Below are 18,373 nucleotides of genomic sequence, written 5' to 3'. Positions count from 1 at the left end.
CTTTCTCCTGCGGGAAGTCCCCTCGCCCCGGGGGAGAGGGGTAAACATTTCCCCGATGTAATTCCTCATTTTCAAAATGGCGACTTCTTTCCCTCGTTAACAACCGGCGGCCTCTGTCGGGCTTTCTCCTCGGCGCGTTCTTAACCTTAAAGACGGCGAGGAACCGCGTACGCGGCGCGGCCGTTTCCTGAATATGTAAATCGAGCCTCGTTATTATGCAACGGGGACTCTAAGTGCTTTATTACGAGTTACGGTATCACAAGGTGGGCACCTACGCCGCCCCCGTAGATGGCGCGCCGGGCGCCATCTCGCGGCAGAACGGCGAACGACGACTCTTGATACGAGATATCTCGCCGGGGAAAAGCCGAGAGAGACCTTAGGTAATCGACAAAGAGGCGGAAAGGGAGAGTCGAGTGACGTTTTCGTGGGTGTAGGCCGTGGTCGGGGCCAAAGGACTTCCGGTTGCCGCGCTCCTTCGTCGGGCGATTCGCGGCCTCGCAAATAACTGGTTTTCGCAAAGTGCCGGCCATCGAACTCAGGCCCCCACGGCGAGTACCCGGGGTTCCGCCAAGAAAGAGAGAAGGACTCCCATCGTCCGCGGAATTAATGAATATGGAGGATTGGAGGGAACCAGATCGAGCGGAAGATGGTGATTCCCTTTATCGGTCGCCCCAAACCTGGGAATTATCCCGAGAAAAGTGCGAAAGCTGATACCAATGCGTGGGGAAAAATATCACCTTGCATCGATACAATTTTTCTTGCCTGAATCGTAGAATGGGATTGTTGTATACTCAGCCAAGTATTTCGGTTGACACGATGAAATTCATTGGTTAATAATTTTTCCATGGTTACATCAAATGTAGTAGGTTATACAAGATCGTACTTAATTACTTATTAATTAAATACGGTCAAGTAAACGATTTTGGATGGACTAATTTTTTTTTTTTTCCGTTGGCACTAACTGAATAGCTGATCGATACAATTTTTCTTGCCTGAATCGTAGAATGGGATTGTTGTATACTCAGCCAAGTATTTCGGTTGACACGATGAAATTCATTGGTTAATAATTTTTCCATGGTTACATCAAATGTAGTAGGTTATACAAGATCGTACTTAATTACTTATTAATTAAATACGGTCAAGTAAACGATTTTGTCCGATGGACTAATTTTTTTTTTTTTCCGTTGGCACTAACTGAATAGCTGATGCCGATTAGTTTCTTAGGCCAAGAATTTGGGGACACATTCATGACACGCCAGCGCCACTGAAGGTGAACCGCGGTACTAAAGAAGTAACGTATGCGCGTGCGCATGCTTCTTTTGAACCACGTATTGTTTCTGACGCATGAGCAAATGGTAATTAGTTCATTAGTCTATAATACGAGATGATGTATTAGACTAATAGTCGTAGAAATTTATAGAGCGTCGGCTATTCAATTAATATACAGATCAATGATGGGATCGTCTGGGAGGGGAAAATCGGGAGGAGGAAATATAAATAAAATGGCCGCAATTCCCGAAAGAGGTTCGAAACTGTTCGCCGGGTGCGGCAGCTGCAGGCCGCGAAATTGCCGCGCCAGGGAATTTTAATAAGGCCATTTAATGGCAGGGAAAAAGAGATATATCATCCATGTTGCGGTGAAACGATCCCCCTATGTGTTGTAAAGAGCCCGGCCCTTGTGAACCGAAAATAAACGAGGGTAACTGGTGAACTTGATTTTTGGCCACGGTTAAACGCAATCCATATAGATGGACCTCGCATCAACTGGAGTGGTAAAGAGCTATCCAAGTATCGGGGGAAAGTAATCGAATCTTGCAACCCTCAAGGAATTTGTCTTCCTCAAATATTTATGCCACTAGAACACGCTAACTTGCGAGAAGTGAAACAAAACTGAAAGCCTAAATGAAAATACCTGCAACGGGAAAGCATTTTTGACACCTGTACAAATTTCCTGTTCAAAGCTTCACGCAGGTACTTCATTTTAACCCATTCGCGTCCGCTGACGTGAATTCACGTCTTTTTAAATTCTATTCCTGGTTGTCACTGACGTGAATTCACGTCATTTGTTTTCTGGTTGTCACTGACGTGAATTCACGTTATTTGTTTTCTGGTTGTCACTGACGTGAATTCACGTCATTTAAAATTCTATTCCTGATTGCCAGTGACGTGAATTCACGTCTTTTTAAGTTCTATTCGAGTTTGTCGTTGACGTGAATTCACGTCTTTTTAAGTTCTACTCTGATTGCCGCCGACGTGAATTCACGTCCATAACGATACACGATACAAGTTTGCGGCAACCAGTTTCAGAATTTCATTATTTTCGCTAGTACTCAGTATTTGAAAACGGACAAAATTTGCCGGTCGCGAATGTGACTCCATAATATTCCATTTCTATGGCATTCTAAATTGTTCGAGCTAGGTCCTGAAACTCTTCATTTCCGATTCTAAGCCTCCAAGAAGCGTAAAACATCGAAAACGTGCACGAATGACGCCATGTTGGTTGTAGTCCGTTATAAATAAATACATTTTTCAATGAAAAATGAAATTTCGTGAGTTTCAGGACCTACTTTAGGGCCTCCATATCCCCGTGGTAAAATATGAAATAAATCAGTACACTCAATTCGGAGAATACTTTCCCGAACTATTTGACTTTGCAGATATACATAGGCTGATTCTGTAATATCACCTAAAGGTGAAGTGAAACACGTCGCGGAACTTGATCAACGTCGTTAAAGAAAATTTTTCTAAATGCCTACGTTGCCGACGTTCGTTTTTACATTGACAGCTGCATCGAATTATATTGGGTATTGTCCCAAATGGCATACTCCACCTGTCGTTTTCGTATAATAATTATAAAGAAATCGAAGTAAAATTCCAGAAATCCTCTGGATTCATGCTTTCTGGGGCCCTAATTGACTGCAGCCATCTGTGATTTCCAGGTCAATTAAATTTTCACTCCGAGACCTCGTATTACCATCGTTTTGGCATAGAAGCGCATACAACACTTTTTTTGCCTTTATCCCGTTCAAATTCGAGTTTATCGATTACCAGAGTGTTCTAAATTGTCGTAAAATTGTCCTGACCCTTTCGATTCTCATATCAGAGCCTTCGATAATTGTATATTGATCGAAATATGAGAGCTCGACGCCATTTTGGTTCTGGTCTGGGCTGAGTAAAAAGATTTTGTTAAAAAATCCAAATTTTGAATGTGCCAGGACAATTCTTAGATGATCAGGAGTGATGTGCCAAAGTTTCGGACAGTTCGGTCTAATACCCTTAAAAAAAAAGTGTTGTATTCGAATCGACTGATTTGAAGGGGGTTTCACTTCACCTTAACCCTTTGGGACCCGGAATTTTGGAAAATAAAAAGGCCCACGTTGCACAAAAATTCTATTCCTCTTTAAATCAAACAAAGTTGGTTTATTTTTATTAACAAAGGAACGACATAATATAAAAACATAAAAAATAATAATAACTCAATTAAGTTTTTTGTTATAGGGTAGGACTCAAATAGCCCCACCGTGCATATTCACCCATTAAAAAGGTGGGATACTTTTAAACCTTTACCACCGTGCCTCAGTGTTAATGGGTGTTTCTTTGGGATTCAGGAAAATGCCCCTGCAGTGGGGATGATTCCCTCGAATTTCAGACCCGAATGAGCGTTCTCCATTTTCCAGGCGCAGTAAATCTCGAGGTACCGTTTGCAACGGCACACACGGTAAACAAGGAACGGCGCCTCGTCGTGCCACCGCATATCCACGACCTCTTTTGTGCGATTTGCAGCAGATGCGCCCAAAGAGGAGGCCGGCCCGGGAAAACGCCTCGCGGAGGCCGCGGAACTGCAAGAAGAGGACGCGCATACTCGGCCGATACCCGCAGCGTATACGTGCAGCGTGCTCCAGTGCACCGGCGCAACGTGCGCACGCTACACACGCTGCACGCGGGTGATCGGTGTGCACAGCTGCATTTACCGGAACCGCCGACGCCGACGCCAACGCCAAGCAGTCTGGCCGAGCGACGCGAGTCCGAAGAAGCGTCTTGGTGCATGTGCATCCTCGCGGATCCGTGAATATACGAGATGCAACTTAGTTCATCTGCGCGCATCTGGATGCATGCCTGGTCTTGGTACGCACTCGTGCGTCTGATACATAAACTTTGAAAAAAAAAGAAAAGGAAAAAAAAAATGCATCGAACCAAAGAAGCATTTTCTTAACACATTCGCGAGCGGCAAATTTTTTCCGTTTCAAATACTAAGTACCGGCGAAAATAATGAAATTCTGAAACTGGTTGCCGCAAACTTGTATCGTGTATCGTCATGGACGTGATTCACGTCAGACTTTAAGGTGAAGTGAAACATCGTTCAAATCAGTCGATTCGAATACAATACTTTTTTTTAAGGGTATTAGACCAAACTGTCCGAAACTTTGACACATCACTCCTGATCATCTAAGAATTGTCTTGACACATAAAAATTTGGATTTAAAAAAAAAATTTTTAACTCAGTCCAGACCAAAACCAAAATGGCGTCGAGCTCTCATATTTCGATCGATATACAATTATCGAAGGCTCTGATATGAGAATCGAAAGGGTCAGGACAATTTTACGACAATTTAGAACACTCTGGTAATCGATAAACTCGCATTTGAACGGGATAAAGGCAAAAAAAGTGTTGTATGCGCTTCTTTGCTAAAACGATGGTAATACGAGGTCTCGGAGTGAAAATTTAATTGACCTGGAAATCACAGATGGCGCAGGGGGTCCCTCCGCAGTCAATTAGGGCCCCAGAAGGCATGAATCCAGAGGATTTCTGGAGTTTTACTTCGATTTCTTTATAATTATTGTACGAAAACGACAGGTGGAATATGCCATTTGGTACAATACCCAATATAATTCGACCCAGCTGTCAATATAAAAACGAACGTCGGCAACGTAGGCATTTAGAAAAATCTTCTTTATCGACGTTGATCAAGTTCCTCGACGTGTTTCACTTCGCCTTAAAATAACGTGAATTCACGTCAGCGGTCGCGAATGTGTTAACACGAAGAATAATTATTTGACTCTAATAAATTCCCACAACAGCGAGTAAATGTTGCACCGAATTTATTTAAGTTCATTCCGAGTGAAATAATTACTCTTCGAATGAAGAAAAGTATTTCATTTGTTCAATGAAGCAAGTGACATTTCTTTCTCAGCGTACACACGTGAAACCCGACTTGGCGCACACTCGTGCATCTATATACACGCGGTGGTACACGCACACGTACCTGTATATACAAAACGCGCGTAGGTGTACTTTCGCGCATCCAAGTGTACGTAAATCGCATGAAAAGGATTTTCGAAACTCGGCTACGAAATGGCATAAGCGCATTTTCGGCGTGAATGCGCCGACGAAATTCCTGCGGCAGATCATGAAGACATCCTGGAGGAATTCCCGATGCACCGAAGGAAAGAGGCGGGGAGGAATCTGCAATTCAGAAATCCAGGATATTGACGATTGGGACCTATTTGATAGCGATGTCGGCGAGGTTTCCCATCGGGGGCGAAGTGGAGCACGAAAACGAAATATATGAATATAGGTGGAGGTGTGTGGGGCACCCCTTTAAGGTGAAGTGAAACACGTCGAGGAACTTGATCAACGTCGATAAAGAAGATTTTTCTAAATGCCTACGTTGTCGACGTTCGTTTTTATATTGACAGTTGGGTCGAATTATATTGGGTATTGTACCAAATGGCATATTCCACCTGTCGTTTCCGTACAATAATTATAAAGAAATCGAAGTAAAACACCAGAAATCCTCTGGATTCATGCCTTCTGGGGCCCTAATTGACTGCGGAGGGACCCCCTGCGCCATCTGTGATTTCCAGGTCAATTAAATTTTCACTCCGGGACCTCGTATTACCATCGTTTTAGCAAAGAAGCGCATACAACACTTTTTTTGCCTTTATCTCGTTCAAATGCGAGTTTATCGATTACCAGAGTGTTCTAAATTGTCGTAAAATTGTCCTGACCCTTTCGATTCTCATATCAGAGCCTTCGATAATTGTATATTGATCGAAATATGAGAGCTCGACGCCATTTTGGTTCTGGTCTGGACTGAGTTAAAAAATTTGGTTGTAAAATCCAAATTTTTAATGTGTCAGGACAATTCTTAGATGATCAGGAGTAATGTATCAAAGTTTCGGACAGTTTGGTCTAATACCCTTAAAAAAAAGTGTTGTATTCGTATCGACTGATTTGAAGGATGTTTCACTTCACCTTTACGGCCGCGCAAAATGCTGGGAAAATCCTACGGTAATCCCCTGAAAAGCCGGGGGATAATTAACGCCGATAAACGACGTCCTGTCCCCTGGACGTGGCAGTTTTAAAAGTAACATCGACGGCTCCGGGGGAAGATGAAAGAGAGTGCCCATCGATTGGGAGGTCGGAGAGAGATCGCTGGACGTAGGAGGTCCTGGGGGAGTCTGCGAGCGAATCTGCGCGGCATCCGCGTCGGCAACCCTGAATATCGTAATTGCTGATCCTAGGGGCCGTCTCCGAAGACGTTGCGTCGCTGAAGATCTGAAACTAGCGAAACCTCTCGGGCCCTCAACGCGAAACCGCGGTAACTTTGGCGATTCGATTAATCCAACTTAACTGGAAAGGGGATTCAATCGCAAATGGCATCGGAGCGAGACTCTTCGGCGAAGAGCGGAAATCCACTCCTGGAAGTCTTGACTTCGCTCCGTGCCAGGAGTTCAGATTTTAAAACATTAAGATGTCTAGATGAAATCCCTCGGGATGAAAATCAGGATTTATGACGATCTGTGCAAATATTTTTCCACTTTTCATCACATATCACCTTAAGAAAGGGTCATTCCATATGTGTGTATATATCAAAACGTGAACATATAAAGCTTTTCTCGTGAAATTACATTTTTCGGAAAAAAATGCCTTTTTTTGCTTCTTCTCTGAGATTGATACAAATTTTTTTTCTCGAAAAATGAAATTTCACGAGCATCGCGCTCTTCCTTAGGGCCTCCATAATCTCGTGAAGGTTCAAATGATTCGGTGCACCTAGTTTGGAGAAAAGTCATATAAATATTTTTACTTTTTGGTGTGTATATGTGACACATTCATGTCACCTTAAGGGAATGCGAAAGTGGCATCTGAGAAGTCAATTACTCATGAAACTTTTCTCCGAATTGGGTGTACCGAATCGTTTCAAAATTTATAATATGAACACGGAGACCATAAGGAAGGTCACGATACTCATGAATTTTCAGTTTTTACCAACAATTTTGAAAATACCCATAAAGCAATTGTTAAAAAATTGAAATTGAATTTTCAAGAGTGTCAGGACCTTCCTTATCGCTTTCATGATCATATTTTCAAGTTGGACACGATTCGGTACACCCAGTTTGATGAAGAGTTTCATAAACGAGACCTCTTTGACGCCACTTTCACATCGCCTTAGTACTCACAATCCCGTATCGAGGATTTCGTTACATACACCCAAGTGAACGGACCGCGCTGTAGCAGAATGAAAAAAGGGATAAACTCACTTTTCTTGTATCTTCTTTAGCCGCTCCTTGTCCTTCTTCTTGCGTTTCGGTTTCAACCCCGGATTGTACTGCCCCTTCAGCTGGAACTTCGCCCTCTGGACTGACAAAGTCTTCCCTCTCAGCTGGCTGCCGTCTAGGATCTTCAAGGCCAACTCCACGGATTCCACCTGCAAAGAAGCAGTATTTTTAATTTCTTTTATTTTCGGATACCGATAAAATTAATTCGCGAATTTTAATCGATGTTGGACTAATGCCCTGACCGGTTGGCCGTGCCCCGTAGTCGGGTTTACATCCGGAATATATATTCCGAATTTGTCGCGTGGATTTCAATGGGAGACTCCGCGCGATTCAATATCCGCGTTATCGGGCTACCGTTGACGGTCGAAGCCTGAAGTATATATATAAAACCGTCCGTATTGAAGTTTATTCAATAATTCTGTATGCCCTTTCACGGATAAGCGCGGCTCGACTCCAGCGCGGTACAGATACGAAACGGACGTATGTAAATCGGCCTTTATTCGGGCTTGCGGCAGGATAAACCCATCTGGATAACACGGTTCGCGTAATTTAGGGAGAGCGCGTTTCAAAGCTCGACAACGTTGCGCGCACTTTGGATAAAAATATATTAGGCTGCTTTTTCCATTACCATCGCCGGTGTTCTCATTCCGATAAGCTACTCACTATAATATAGTCACGCGTTCCAGTGATTCGGTTCTAAGAGAACGGAGGTGTTAACAAATTCCGTAAAATTACTCGCTGCGTTGTTACAAGCTCTCTAGTAATTTGCTATTAATAAAACACGGGTATTGAAAATAATTTTGGATCTTCACACATTAACCACTTCGATACGGCGCTCACCGGCCTGGCGGGTTCATATCACGGCCGTCGACTAAAGTCGACGCTCGGCTGTGTGCGCTCATCTGTGTCCGTCGACTATAGTCGACGCTCGTACCGAAGTCGTTAAGGACCCGTTCCGTAAATCGCGGGAAAGTGGAACCGAGCTTCGAGTGCTCGAGAAGAGCCGCAAACCGTGGCCAATGTTTTCTCGAGTTCCACTTTCGCCAAACGCGGCTAGGAGCTTAAAATTAGGAAAAACGCGAGGCTGTTCGGCTTACCAAGTGCCGAGGTAGAAAAGCACAACATTGGGAAAATCCCGCACGCAAGGGAAACGAATGTCGACCGTTTTCGGGAATTTCGCTAGACCGGTCGACGGCGCCCGGATGAGCTTTCATCGAATTGCGCCCTTCGAAAGCCCCCGATAAAGTTTCAATTGGAAAACAAGAATTTCCCGATAGCACGCCGAACATTTAGCAATCAATCAGTTCGCCTGGGGCATTTGTGTGTTTTTTTTTTGCTTTTTTTTTTAACCTCACCCCCGCCGATTGTGCCTTTTTCGCCCCGTTTCGGGAAAAATCATCAGAAATTCCCGCGCACGTCCTGGCTAGGCTGGTAATTAACGCGAAGCTTAAAAATGGCCGCCCAATGGCGCGCACTTCCTATGGTGCGTCCGATAGAGCGTTCAGCCATTAAAGCAGGCCACATGAAAGCACAGAGGCGAATCCCCCGGTGAAATATTCCGAATAATCGATGCGCCCCTACCGTGGAGCGAACGTCGCGGAAAACCGGCGAAATTAAATCCCGGGATTCGGGGGGATAAATCCGCGGTTCCGCGGAAGCCAGAGTCAGCCATTGACATGTACGGCCAACTAGATTCGGAGTCCATGAAAATTTCACCTTATTTTCCCCGGGCTCCGAATCCGAGGGAAAAACCGATTAAAATCATAAAATCTAAGAAGGGCACCCACGATCTCCTCTACCCCACTTATTTCCGCATAAATTGAATTTATTCCACGCTACGTCAAAGTTATAAAATTAAACGATCAAAGTTCCACGCGGCCACCTTTCTGTAATTATCCGGCACCCATAAACCACGGTTTATGGTGTTACGGAGTTAGATGGAGGACGCACCATCGCCGACCTCTCTATCCTCATGAATATCCTTGTGAATCCGTCAAATTATTAGTCATGGGAGCCGCTGAGACCCCGAGCGTAAAACCATCGAGAGACGTACAGCCCCCGCTAAGTCACCGCTTATCGTAATTTACGTTCACCGTGGACGTCCAATTATTACTTCTAACGTCATACCTCGGATAGCTATTCCTGAAGAATTGAAACGTACCGTTACGCGTTCGTCCGTCCTATCGTAAAATCTCAGATAATTATTCACGGCCTTTAGCGGCGCATCCATAACCACGAAATTATTAGATATACGATGGTCGGCATAATTGCTTGAATTCCACCAAAAATCCTTACACCCCAATTCGGAATTTATTGAAATTCCATTCAACTCGCCGGTCCTTTGGAATTTTTTTCCTTATGGAGAATAGATTATAATTTATGATGTGTCAATTTCACGGAAATAGGAGGCATGGAAATATCAACACGAATGACGCGTCACGTTACATAAGAGTTGCCGATCAGCGTTGCTGATATCGGAGCAGTGACGTCATAGTTGTCACTAATCGATACCTCATTGTCCGAAACACGTCATGGCTGTTTTCAAAATTCTCTACGGGGAATAATCCCCAACGCGTGTCACGGATGTTGGCACGGTTTTAACGGTGACATCACCGAAGGTATTCACGCGTGAACATCAGGCAAGAAGTAGGTTGATAGGTCGGCCATGTACCCGTGTACATTGGTGATACAAGCGTGTCATTGTATGCATTCTCCCGTACTCCCATTAATTGTGGATAAGTAACCGATCTTGCTAACGGATTCAAGGAATCGGGAAACAGTTCCCTGATTCTCTCGGGAAGTAAATGGGCTTCTAAGGAAAAGCGTACTCCGCCATTAATGTGCATACAGGGTATTACACTGCATACTCAGTACACTGTATGCAGTACGAGACTAAAAGCATGGGGGAATTTTAAATCCTCTGTCAAGCTCGGAACAAGAATGAAAGGAAGATATAATTAAAAGAAATTTTCTCTCAAGGTGGACATTGTATGTCGAAAAGTACTCCAACTTAAATATCTACCCAACATGGTCGTTAACATGCATACAAAATATACGCTGTTCAGCAAAAAAAAAACCTGCAATATTTAAACATCGAAGTTGTTACATGTCTAATAATCACAATTACCATTTCTTTACATTATTCTACACAATACTTGTTAGCGTTCGATTTGTACGATTTTTATTTTTAGGTATTGTGGCTTTTCTGGGAAAAAGGAGAAAGGTTCAAAAGATAAATAGTGAAGTAATTGAGATAAATTTCCTTCCAGAATTGAAACTTCATTCCGAAGGCTACTCAAGTGTGAAGATTTATTTAATAGGATGCAGATAGTGTTTTATTGAAATTGTGGATGATTCTTGAATACATAGGTGTATAAAGTTCAGATGTATAGATGGAAGAAATAATATTGCAGCGTCGTAAAATTATTGCGGCAATGAGAACAGGATTCTCCTGAGTATGACGTACTCCGATGGTGCATTGTTCGAATTTGCGAATGAATAGCGGCATATTTCAACAGGCCATTACAATAAGCCGCAGGTTATTTTCGAAGTCAAGGAGAACTCTTTCCCCTTTCCTTAATTCGAATTAACCTGGAAATACGCGATGTTATTCGCTTTATAAAACTCCCACGTCAGGCTTAAAAATAAACGCTAACGTGAATAAAATTGTATTCAATGCAATATGCCGTCGATTCGTTATTATTAATAAATATTTCATAAGGTATATCCAGCGACCGTTCCCCGATCTGCCGATATAAAGCCACGCAGTTGTTTGCAATTCTCCATCGTAAAATAAATATAAAATGCCTGAAGATGCATTCGATAAGCACGAGACTTCGGTTCTTCTACAAACAATCGATAAAGTACGAATATAGTGAATCTACTGTACGCAGGAGAAATAATATTTAACCATGACCTAAACTTCATTCAATAAAGACTCTACGAACGAAAACTTACTTACACCATAAATGCGCGATTATTAATAAAAACGTGTTTATACCTTCTGATCGATGAGAATAAAAGTGACTCAATTTTCTTCTTGAATTATGATGTGAAAAATTGAGTCGGGAGAAATATTTAAATCATTGTAAACAGAGAATCATCGAGGAATTGTCTCGGTCACCACGCTACTCGCTTATGCACCGCACAAACTCGACGAACTACGATTACGCGCAATTGCTTGAATACACGAGGATGTATAAATATTAATGGGTGCAGCGAACGTATACAAGGAAAAAAGTGAAGTCTCCAAATAAGCCCGTTCAGCTGCGCCGACATGTACGACCCTCTATGTGCAATTCTCTATGCACACGATGACATAACGTCATGACGTGCCACGTGGTAACGATGAACCCGAATAATTACACATAATTAGGCACGACAAACTAACGACGAAAATCATGATCCAGGAAAAAGAGTTAAATGAAAAAAAAAAATACGATACTGACTCGCTGGAGTAAAAATTTCTGCTTCAATTATTTATTTTGAAAATAATCGCCCTTGTTTCTCAACAATGCTCGACGCACTCGAAGGACAGTCTCGAAGAGTCGTAAACTTGAACGTGGCGACTGCAAGTACAAAAAAAAACACAATGGAGTGCTTTCTCGCGACCAGGGTCGCGAGCTATTTCTGTATAGTTGGGTGCATAAACACTCGACTCCCTTCCCGTATGCAAAGCATTTTCCCGATATACTCCAGGATCTGCCATTGCTTGAAATGAAATAATTCTGAGATTTAATTTTAATAAGTGCATCATATTTTATTTTTCAAGCCCTGTAAATCGCCTCGTTAACGAGGGTGGAAATTATTCGAGAGGCATAATTAATGTCACGGGGTGTACTTCTTCCCACGCATGATTACGACCCTGAGTGCACATCGCGCAGACTTGGACGTCGGGAAAAAATATGAACAAGTCCCTTGAATGAACCCACGCGGCGAGACGCGCCTCTTCTCTTCGTTCCGAGTTTTTCCTTCGACTTTCGCATTGCACCTAAGTGCAGTGCGCGTTAAAGGGCCCCTCCACACCGAGCGACGCAACCCCGCAAAACGCCCACGCGTTCATTCGACGTTACGCCCAAGACGTCTCTCTTTGCGAACGGCGATGACTTCGCTCGTGAAAATCATGGATCTGTCCACGTTTCCCAACGTCCCTCTTAAATCCACGATATTACTCCCCAGAGTGAAGATTCGAGCCAGAAAGAAAAAAAAAAAAAGGTCGAAGGATATCACTGCGCAAGTGAAGCTCAACACGTGAAAGTAAGGAACAAGCGGCGGCCATCTTTCTTTTACGGGCGTTCTCGCATGTTTTAGACTTATATAAATATAACTTCAAATAAACGGTAACTATTATTGTCACTTACAATTCTTACGTCCTTATACATAATATACAGCACAATTTCAAAATCGTTGTGCCTTTTGGCAGCCGCTTTATCATACTTGAAAATAGGCGTGGTACATACACTTTAGCTACCGGTATTCTCTAATACAAGATTTCGTACGTGTGATATAGCAACGGGAGCTTCGGTCCCTGATTCCAGAATCTAACTTTCTGCCTCATCCCTTTACTCCCAGATCCGTGATCCGAGTACGTCTCAGCTCTTCGGCCGCCATCTTGGTTCCTGTTCTGAACACAAATCTCTAGGAGTAAGACCCTCGGAAGTGCGATTTTGACGCTGCTGACTATTCATCCGTAATGTCGTCAGGTTTCCGTCAGTTCGCAAGCACTTTATCCGCTTTTATGTTTATTCTTCGTGGGAGGAAATCGATGAAAAAAGAAACGGCGTCGCATCGCCGCCCTCCTTGTGAGTCCGGCTTTAGAACTCGTACCCAGACTTGGGCCAAGCAGTCTGCAGGCGAATCACGAGCTCGGCTCCTCATCGATAAACGCCCACGAAGATTAACAATGGATTGGCTATTAATACGACAATCGATTATCGAGCCACTGCCGCGTACGTGGACGCGCATTTCAGTCTCATCCCCGGCGCGAGGAAGCGGGATGAAACCACCGAAGGAGCCTCGACGACGGTAAAAGACCAGTCAGGAAGACCACCGAGGAAGTGACACCATCGATAACGCCATAGCGTTTGCTCCTTAGAGGAACCCAACCAACCCACGTCCTCTCGCATGACCCCACACGTATCCAAATCCAAATGCGCACACGAGCGTTTATGTATTCATAAGCCTCGCGAAACTCCCCGCAATCGCGAGAGATACGCGGAATGCACTATTTGCTCAGGGCAGTCCAGTTAACCTGGAAACGTCATGTCCAGAAGAGGAGCATGAAATCACGCGTTTACCACGCTGGGAGAGTTGGACCCTCAGGCTCGACGATAAGGAGCAAGGACCAAGGATAAAGGACCTCGACGTGGCTGGGACGCGCTATGGTTATCTCAAATTGGGTAGAATCAGTTACCGTTCAACGACATGAAAAAATAAATCCGTCACCAGAAATTAAATTCAACAATTTCCATACAATTTCCCATCAGTTGATGTAAAGGAATTCCTCTCCCTTAATCCGTGAACGGAAATTGGGTCAGTTTAATCCAACATCATCATCAAAATCTGAGCTTTATATATGTAATCTAGGGCTTTACCCTTTTAGCTTTTGGGCTACAGAAACTAATTCTTTTTCGTTCATTGATCTAGCTTAAACCTGGACTGAGTTATCGTGCCCACCGCGCGATCATCGATTTTCGCAGCGCTCCGGTAAGTCGCCTTTCAAGCCGCCATTTTTGTAAATAAAAAAATACAAAAAAAATATTTTGTTGTTTAACCGTTTGAGTCCCAGGCAGTGCGATTGCGCTGTTCAGATTTTATGTCGAGAAAACCCAGCACATTTCGAGCGTTGTGGACAACTGACGGTGCGTCCCCGATTGTCAAAGTCGCTCAGATTCACTGACCCAAGTACATTACACAGCTCCTTCTTTTAACCTCTTAACTTACAATATCGTGTGAAAGACGTGGTAAATCAATCGGGCCAAACGTGAACAAAACGTGCGAGAGACGTGGTATGTCAATCGGGCCAAATGTAAACAAACCGTATGAGAAGTTACGTTCAGCCAAACCTTGAAATGGGCCGATGTATGACCGACACTTTTGTTGTTTATGGCACGCGCTATTGGAATTTAAATCGTAACGCAAGGGTGTAAATAATACATCTTACAATTGAAGAAACGCTATCGCGCCGAGTGGGATTCATAGACATAAAATAAACAAAGCGCTATCGCGCTGTTTGGGCCTTCTCGTACTCATTTAGAGAAAGCGCGGTTGCGCTGTTCGGGATTCTTCGACAGTGTTTTTTCAATACCCCCTAGGACTCAAACGGTTAATAGTAGTATGATACCTTACTGTACTTTAATTTTGATAAAAACGTTTTAATTCTTAAAAAAAAAAAATTCTTGAAAAACCGTAACTTTTGGGTCGGTCAAAGTGGTGTAACCCCTTAAGGAGATATTCTTGTAATTTGTGAATTCCGGCGTGCAGGTGTAAATCATTTCTCGCTTAACACGGGACTCTTCGTTAGGCAAGAATCATCCTTTCGGAGATACGTCGGCGTATACTTTATTTAACGTTAATTCACGCTTTCGTCATGGCAGTTTCTCGCCTCGCTAACGAGACGCGTCAGTGGAATCGTCATGTCGTGGTGATCAAGACGGTTTCAATAAAGGAGGACCCTCGTTCCATTGTACTGGGACCACCGGGGAACGAAATCCCTGATTGAATTAAGCCACGCCGCGCTTTTCCAGCCTCCCTTCGCGTCTCGCCTCGACGTCTTCTACTTCGATCCTGCTTCGGGGTGGGAACGCAAGAGAATAGAGTATTCCCTCGAACTTTTGGAACTCCTGGAGAGGAGGCGCGCGGGTACAGGAATTCGTACTTACGCGCAAGCGAATTTCAATGGCGCTGGGAATTAGGAGGGAACGAGATGAGCTCCCAACCCAGGGATGCGGCAAATCGGAACCTTAATGAGGAATGGTATCGTCTTACCAATTTGCGGACTGACAACGATTCTTCCTAAATCCGCTCTTCCGCGATTCAAAAATCCCTCCGCCTTCCACAATCCTGCACTGAGAAAAAATATGGCTAAATTGTATTTTTATCGCTACGAGCTGTAAATGATATGATGTGCAACTGCGGAAAGAGTAAACTTCACAATTTTTTATGCTAATTCGTACAATTTCTCTTTTGTAGTGTTCTACAGCTCGTAGTGGTAATGTTCGATAGAAGGGAAAACGTGTAAAAAGTACGCCGTACATTACCCTCCTCTTAATTTTTAATAAAATAAAAATATTAAATCGGGAAGAATGGGTACTTAAGGTGAAGTGAAACATCCTTCAAATCAGTCGATTCGAATACAACACTTTTTTTGAAGGGTATTAGACCAAACTGTCCGAAACTTTGACACATCACTCCTGATCATCTAAGAATTATCCTGACACATTCAAAATTTGGATTTTTCAACAAAATTTTTTAACACAGTCCAGACCAGAACCAAAATGGCATCGAGCTCTGATATTTCGATCAATATACAATTATCGAAGGCTCTGATATGAGAATCGAAAGGGTCAGGACAATTTTACGACAATTTAGAACACTCTGGTAATCGATAAACTCGCATTTGAACGGGATAAAGGCAAAAAAAGTGTTGTATGCGCTTCTTTGCTAAAACGATGGTAATACGAGGTCTCGGAGTGAAAATTTAATTGACCTGGAAATCACAGATGGCGCAGGGGGTCCCTCCGCAGTTAATTAGGGCCCCAGAAGGCATGAATCCAGAGGTTTTCTGGAGTTTTACTTCGATTTCTTTATAATTATTGTACGAAAACGACAGGTGGAGTATGCCATTTGGTACAATACCCAATATAATTCGACCCAGATGTCAATATAAAAACGAACGTCGGCAACGTAGGCATTTAGAAAAATCTTCTTTATCGACGTTGATCGAGTTCCTCGACGTGTTTCACTTAACCTTAAATGATCTTCGGAAGCCTCCTCCAACCCTCGCTTCGGTATTTGCCCTAAATATATCATGTTACGATATTCATATTTATATTATAATACTCCGAAAAAACGGCGCTAACGTAATATTCGTCTGAAATCCTCAGCCAATCACCGTGTTGGAATTATTGAAAATTAGGAAAGGGAGAACCAGGCGTATATGTTCCAGGAATAGCGAAACGAGGTTTCGAGAAATCGAATGTTGGTTCAATAAAATGGCATTACGCGTTCCCAGTGAAACACGACAGGAAATCATGGGGACCGATCGAGACGAGCCGATCGACGCTGCGAGATGGGCGGGAATTAAGCGAAAACAAACCGAGCTTTTCTGCCGAGGGCAGGCGATAAATCGAGGCGTTATTTCGGGGCTTATGACGGTCGTTCGCGGTTTTCACGACGACCGTGTCGATATAACGGAGTCCGAGCCTGCGACGCGACATTTATAGATTAACGATCGCGCGAGTCGGAAAAGTGACCGTTCGTCTTCGGAGGCCAGCTTCGCTTCGGCCGATTTGTAAAAGACCCATGGCGAGTTTTTAAACGGATAGAATTTCCCTCTGCAATGGAAACATGCTTTATTAACACATTCGCGAGCGCTGACGTTAATTCACGTCTTTTCAATTTCTACTCCTGGTTGCTACTGACGTGAATTCACGTCATTTTAAATTCTATTCCTGATTGCCGCTGACGTGAATTCACGTCTTTTGAAATTCTATTCCTGATTGCCGCTGACGTGAATCACGTCCATGACGATACACGATACAAGTTTGCGGCAACCAGTTTCAGAATTGCATTATTTTCGCCGGTACTTAGTGTTTGAAACGGAAAAAATTTGCCGATCGCGAATGTGTTAACACATTTGGTTGACGTGAATTCACGTCTTTTCAAGTTTTATTCCTGGTTGCCGCTGACGTGAATTCACGTCATTTTAAATTCTATTCCTGATTGCCGCTGACGTGAATTCACGTCATTTTAAATTCTATTCCTGGTTGCCGCTGACGTGAATTCACGTCATTTTAAATTCTATTCCTGATTGCCGCTGACGTGAATCACGTCCATGACGATACACGGTACAAGTTTGCGGCAACCAGTTTCAGAATTTAATTATTTTCGCCGGCTCAGTATTTGAAACGGTAAAAATTTGCCGGTCGCGAATGTGTTAACACATTTCGTTGACGTGAATTCACGTCTTTTCAAGTTTTATTCCTGTTTGCCGCTGACGTGAATTCACGTTATTTTAAATTCTATTCCTGATTGCCGCTGACGTGAATCACGTCCATGACGATACACGATACAAGTTTGCGGCAACCAGTTTCAGAATTTCATTATTTTCGCCGGGACTCAGTATTTGAAACGGAAAAAATTTTCCGGTTGCGAATGTGTTAACGACCCAGGCCTCGAATAATGCCGGAAGAAAAAACGATCGAACCTTGGGACTCGGTAATTCGAGCCCGCCGGAAAATTACCAAGGGAATCAATGAAAACAGTTCTTTGAGAACCGACTGCCTGATTTCATATAACAAACAATGTGATTCGGTAACAAGTGACGTTCAGCCTTAAAATTGTGACGATGTTCCAGTAATTCCCACGTGATTTCATTGCATAAAAATCCATGATTTTCTGAGCGAAAATGACCCACTTGAGAATTAAGAACGAAGTTGATCAACCGCGTTCCACTCTGGGCAAGGAAGAATTTAATTTCCTCTGAAGGAATACCTCGCACTTGAGTTCAGCATGTGTTTTCGAAATCGAGGCAAACGGGGGAGTGAGGATAAGAAGACGACTTCCGGTGTCGGAAAATGGGCAGGAAATGGTC

The 18,373-nt window shown here is 43.4% G+C and overlaps 1 protein-coding gene across 1 annotated transcript in view; it reads right to left on the bottom strand.

Moving 5' to 3' along the window:
- LOC105704058 (HIV Tat-specific factor 1 homolog) overlaps positions 1-18,373 on the bottom strand; it is a 74,729-nt gene that overhangs the window by 12,946 nt on the left and 43,410 nt on the right. The window contains exon 4 of the mRNA XM_012432939.1: positions 7,543-7,709. Coding sequence (XP_012288362.1) covers positions 7,543-7,709 — 167 coding nt within the window. The remainder of the gene's footprint in view (positions 1-7,542; positions 7,710-18,373) is intronic.

The sequence above is a fragment of the Orussus abietinus genome, unplaced genomic scaffold (assembly GCF_000612105.2).
Source record: "Orussus abietinus isolate OABI.00-Male unplaced genomic scaffold, Oabi_2.0 scaffold4, whole genome shotgun sequence".
NCBI lineage: Eukaryota > Metazoa > Arthropoda > Insecta > Hymenoptera > Orussidae > Orussus > Orussus abietinus.
This window is presented reverse-complemented; position numbering and strand designations above follow the sequence as displayed.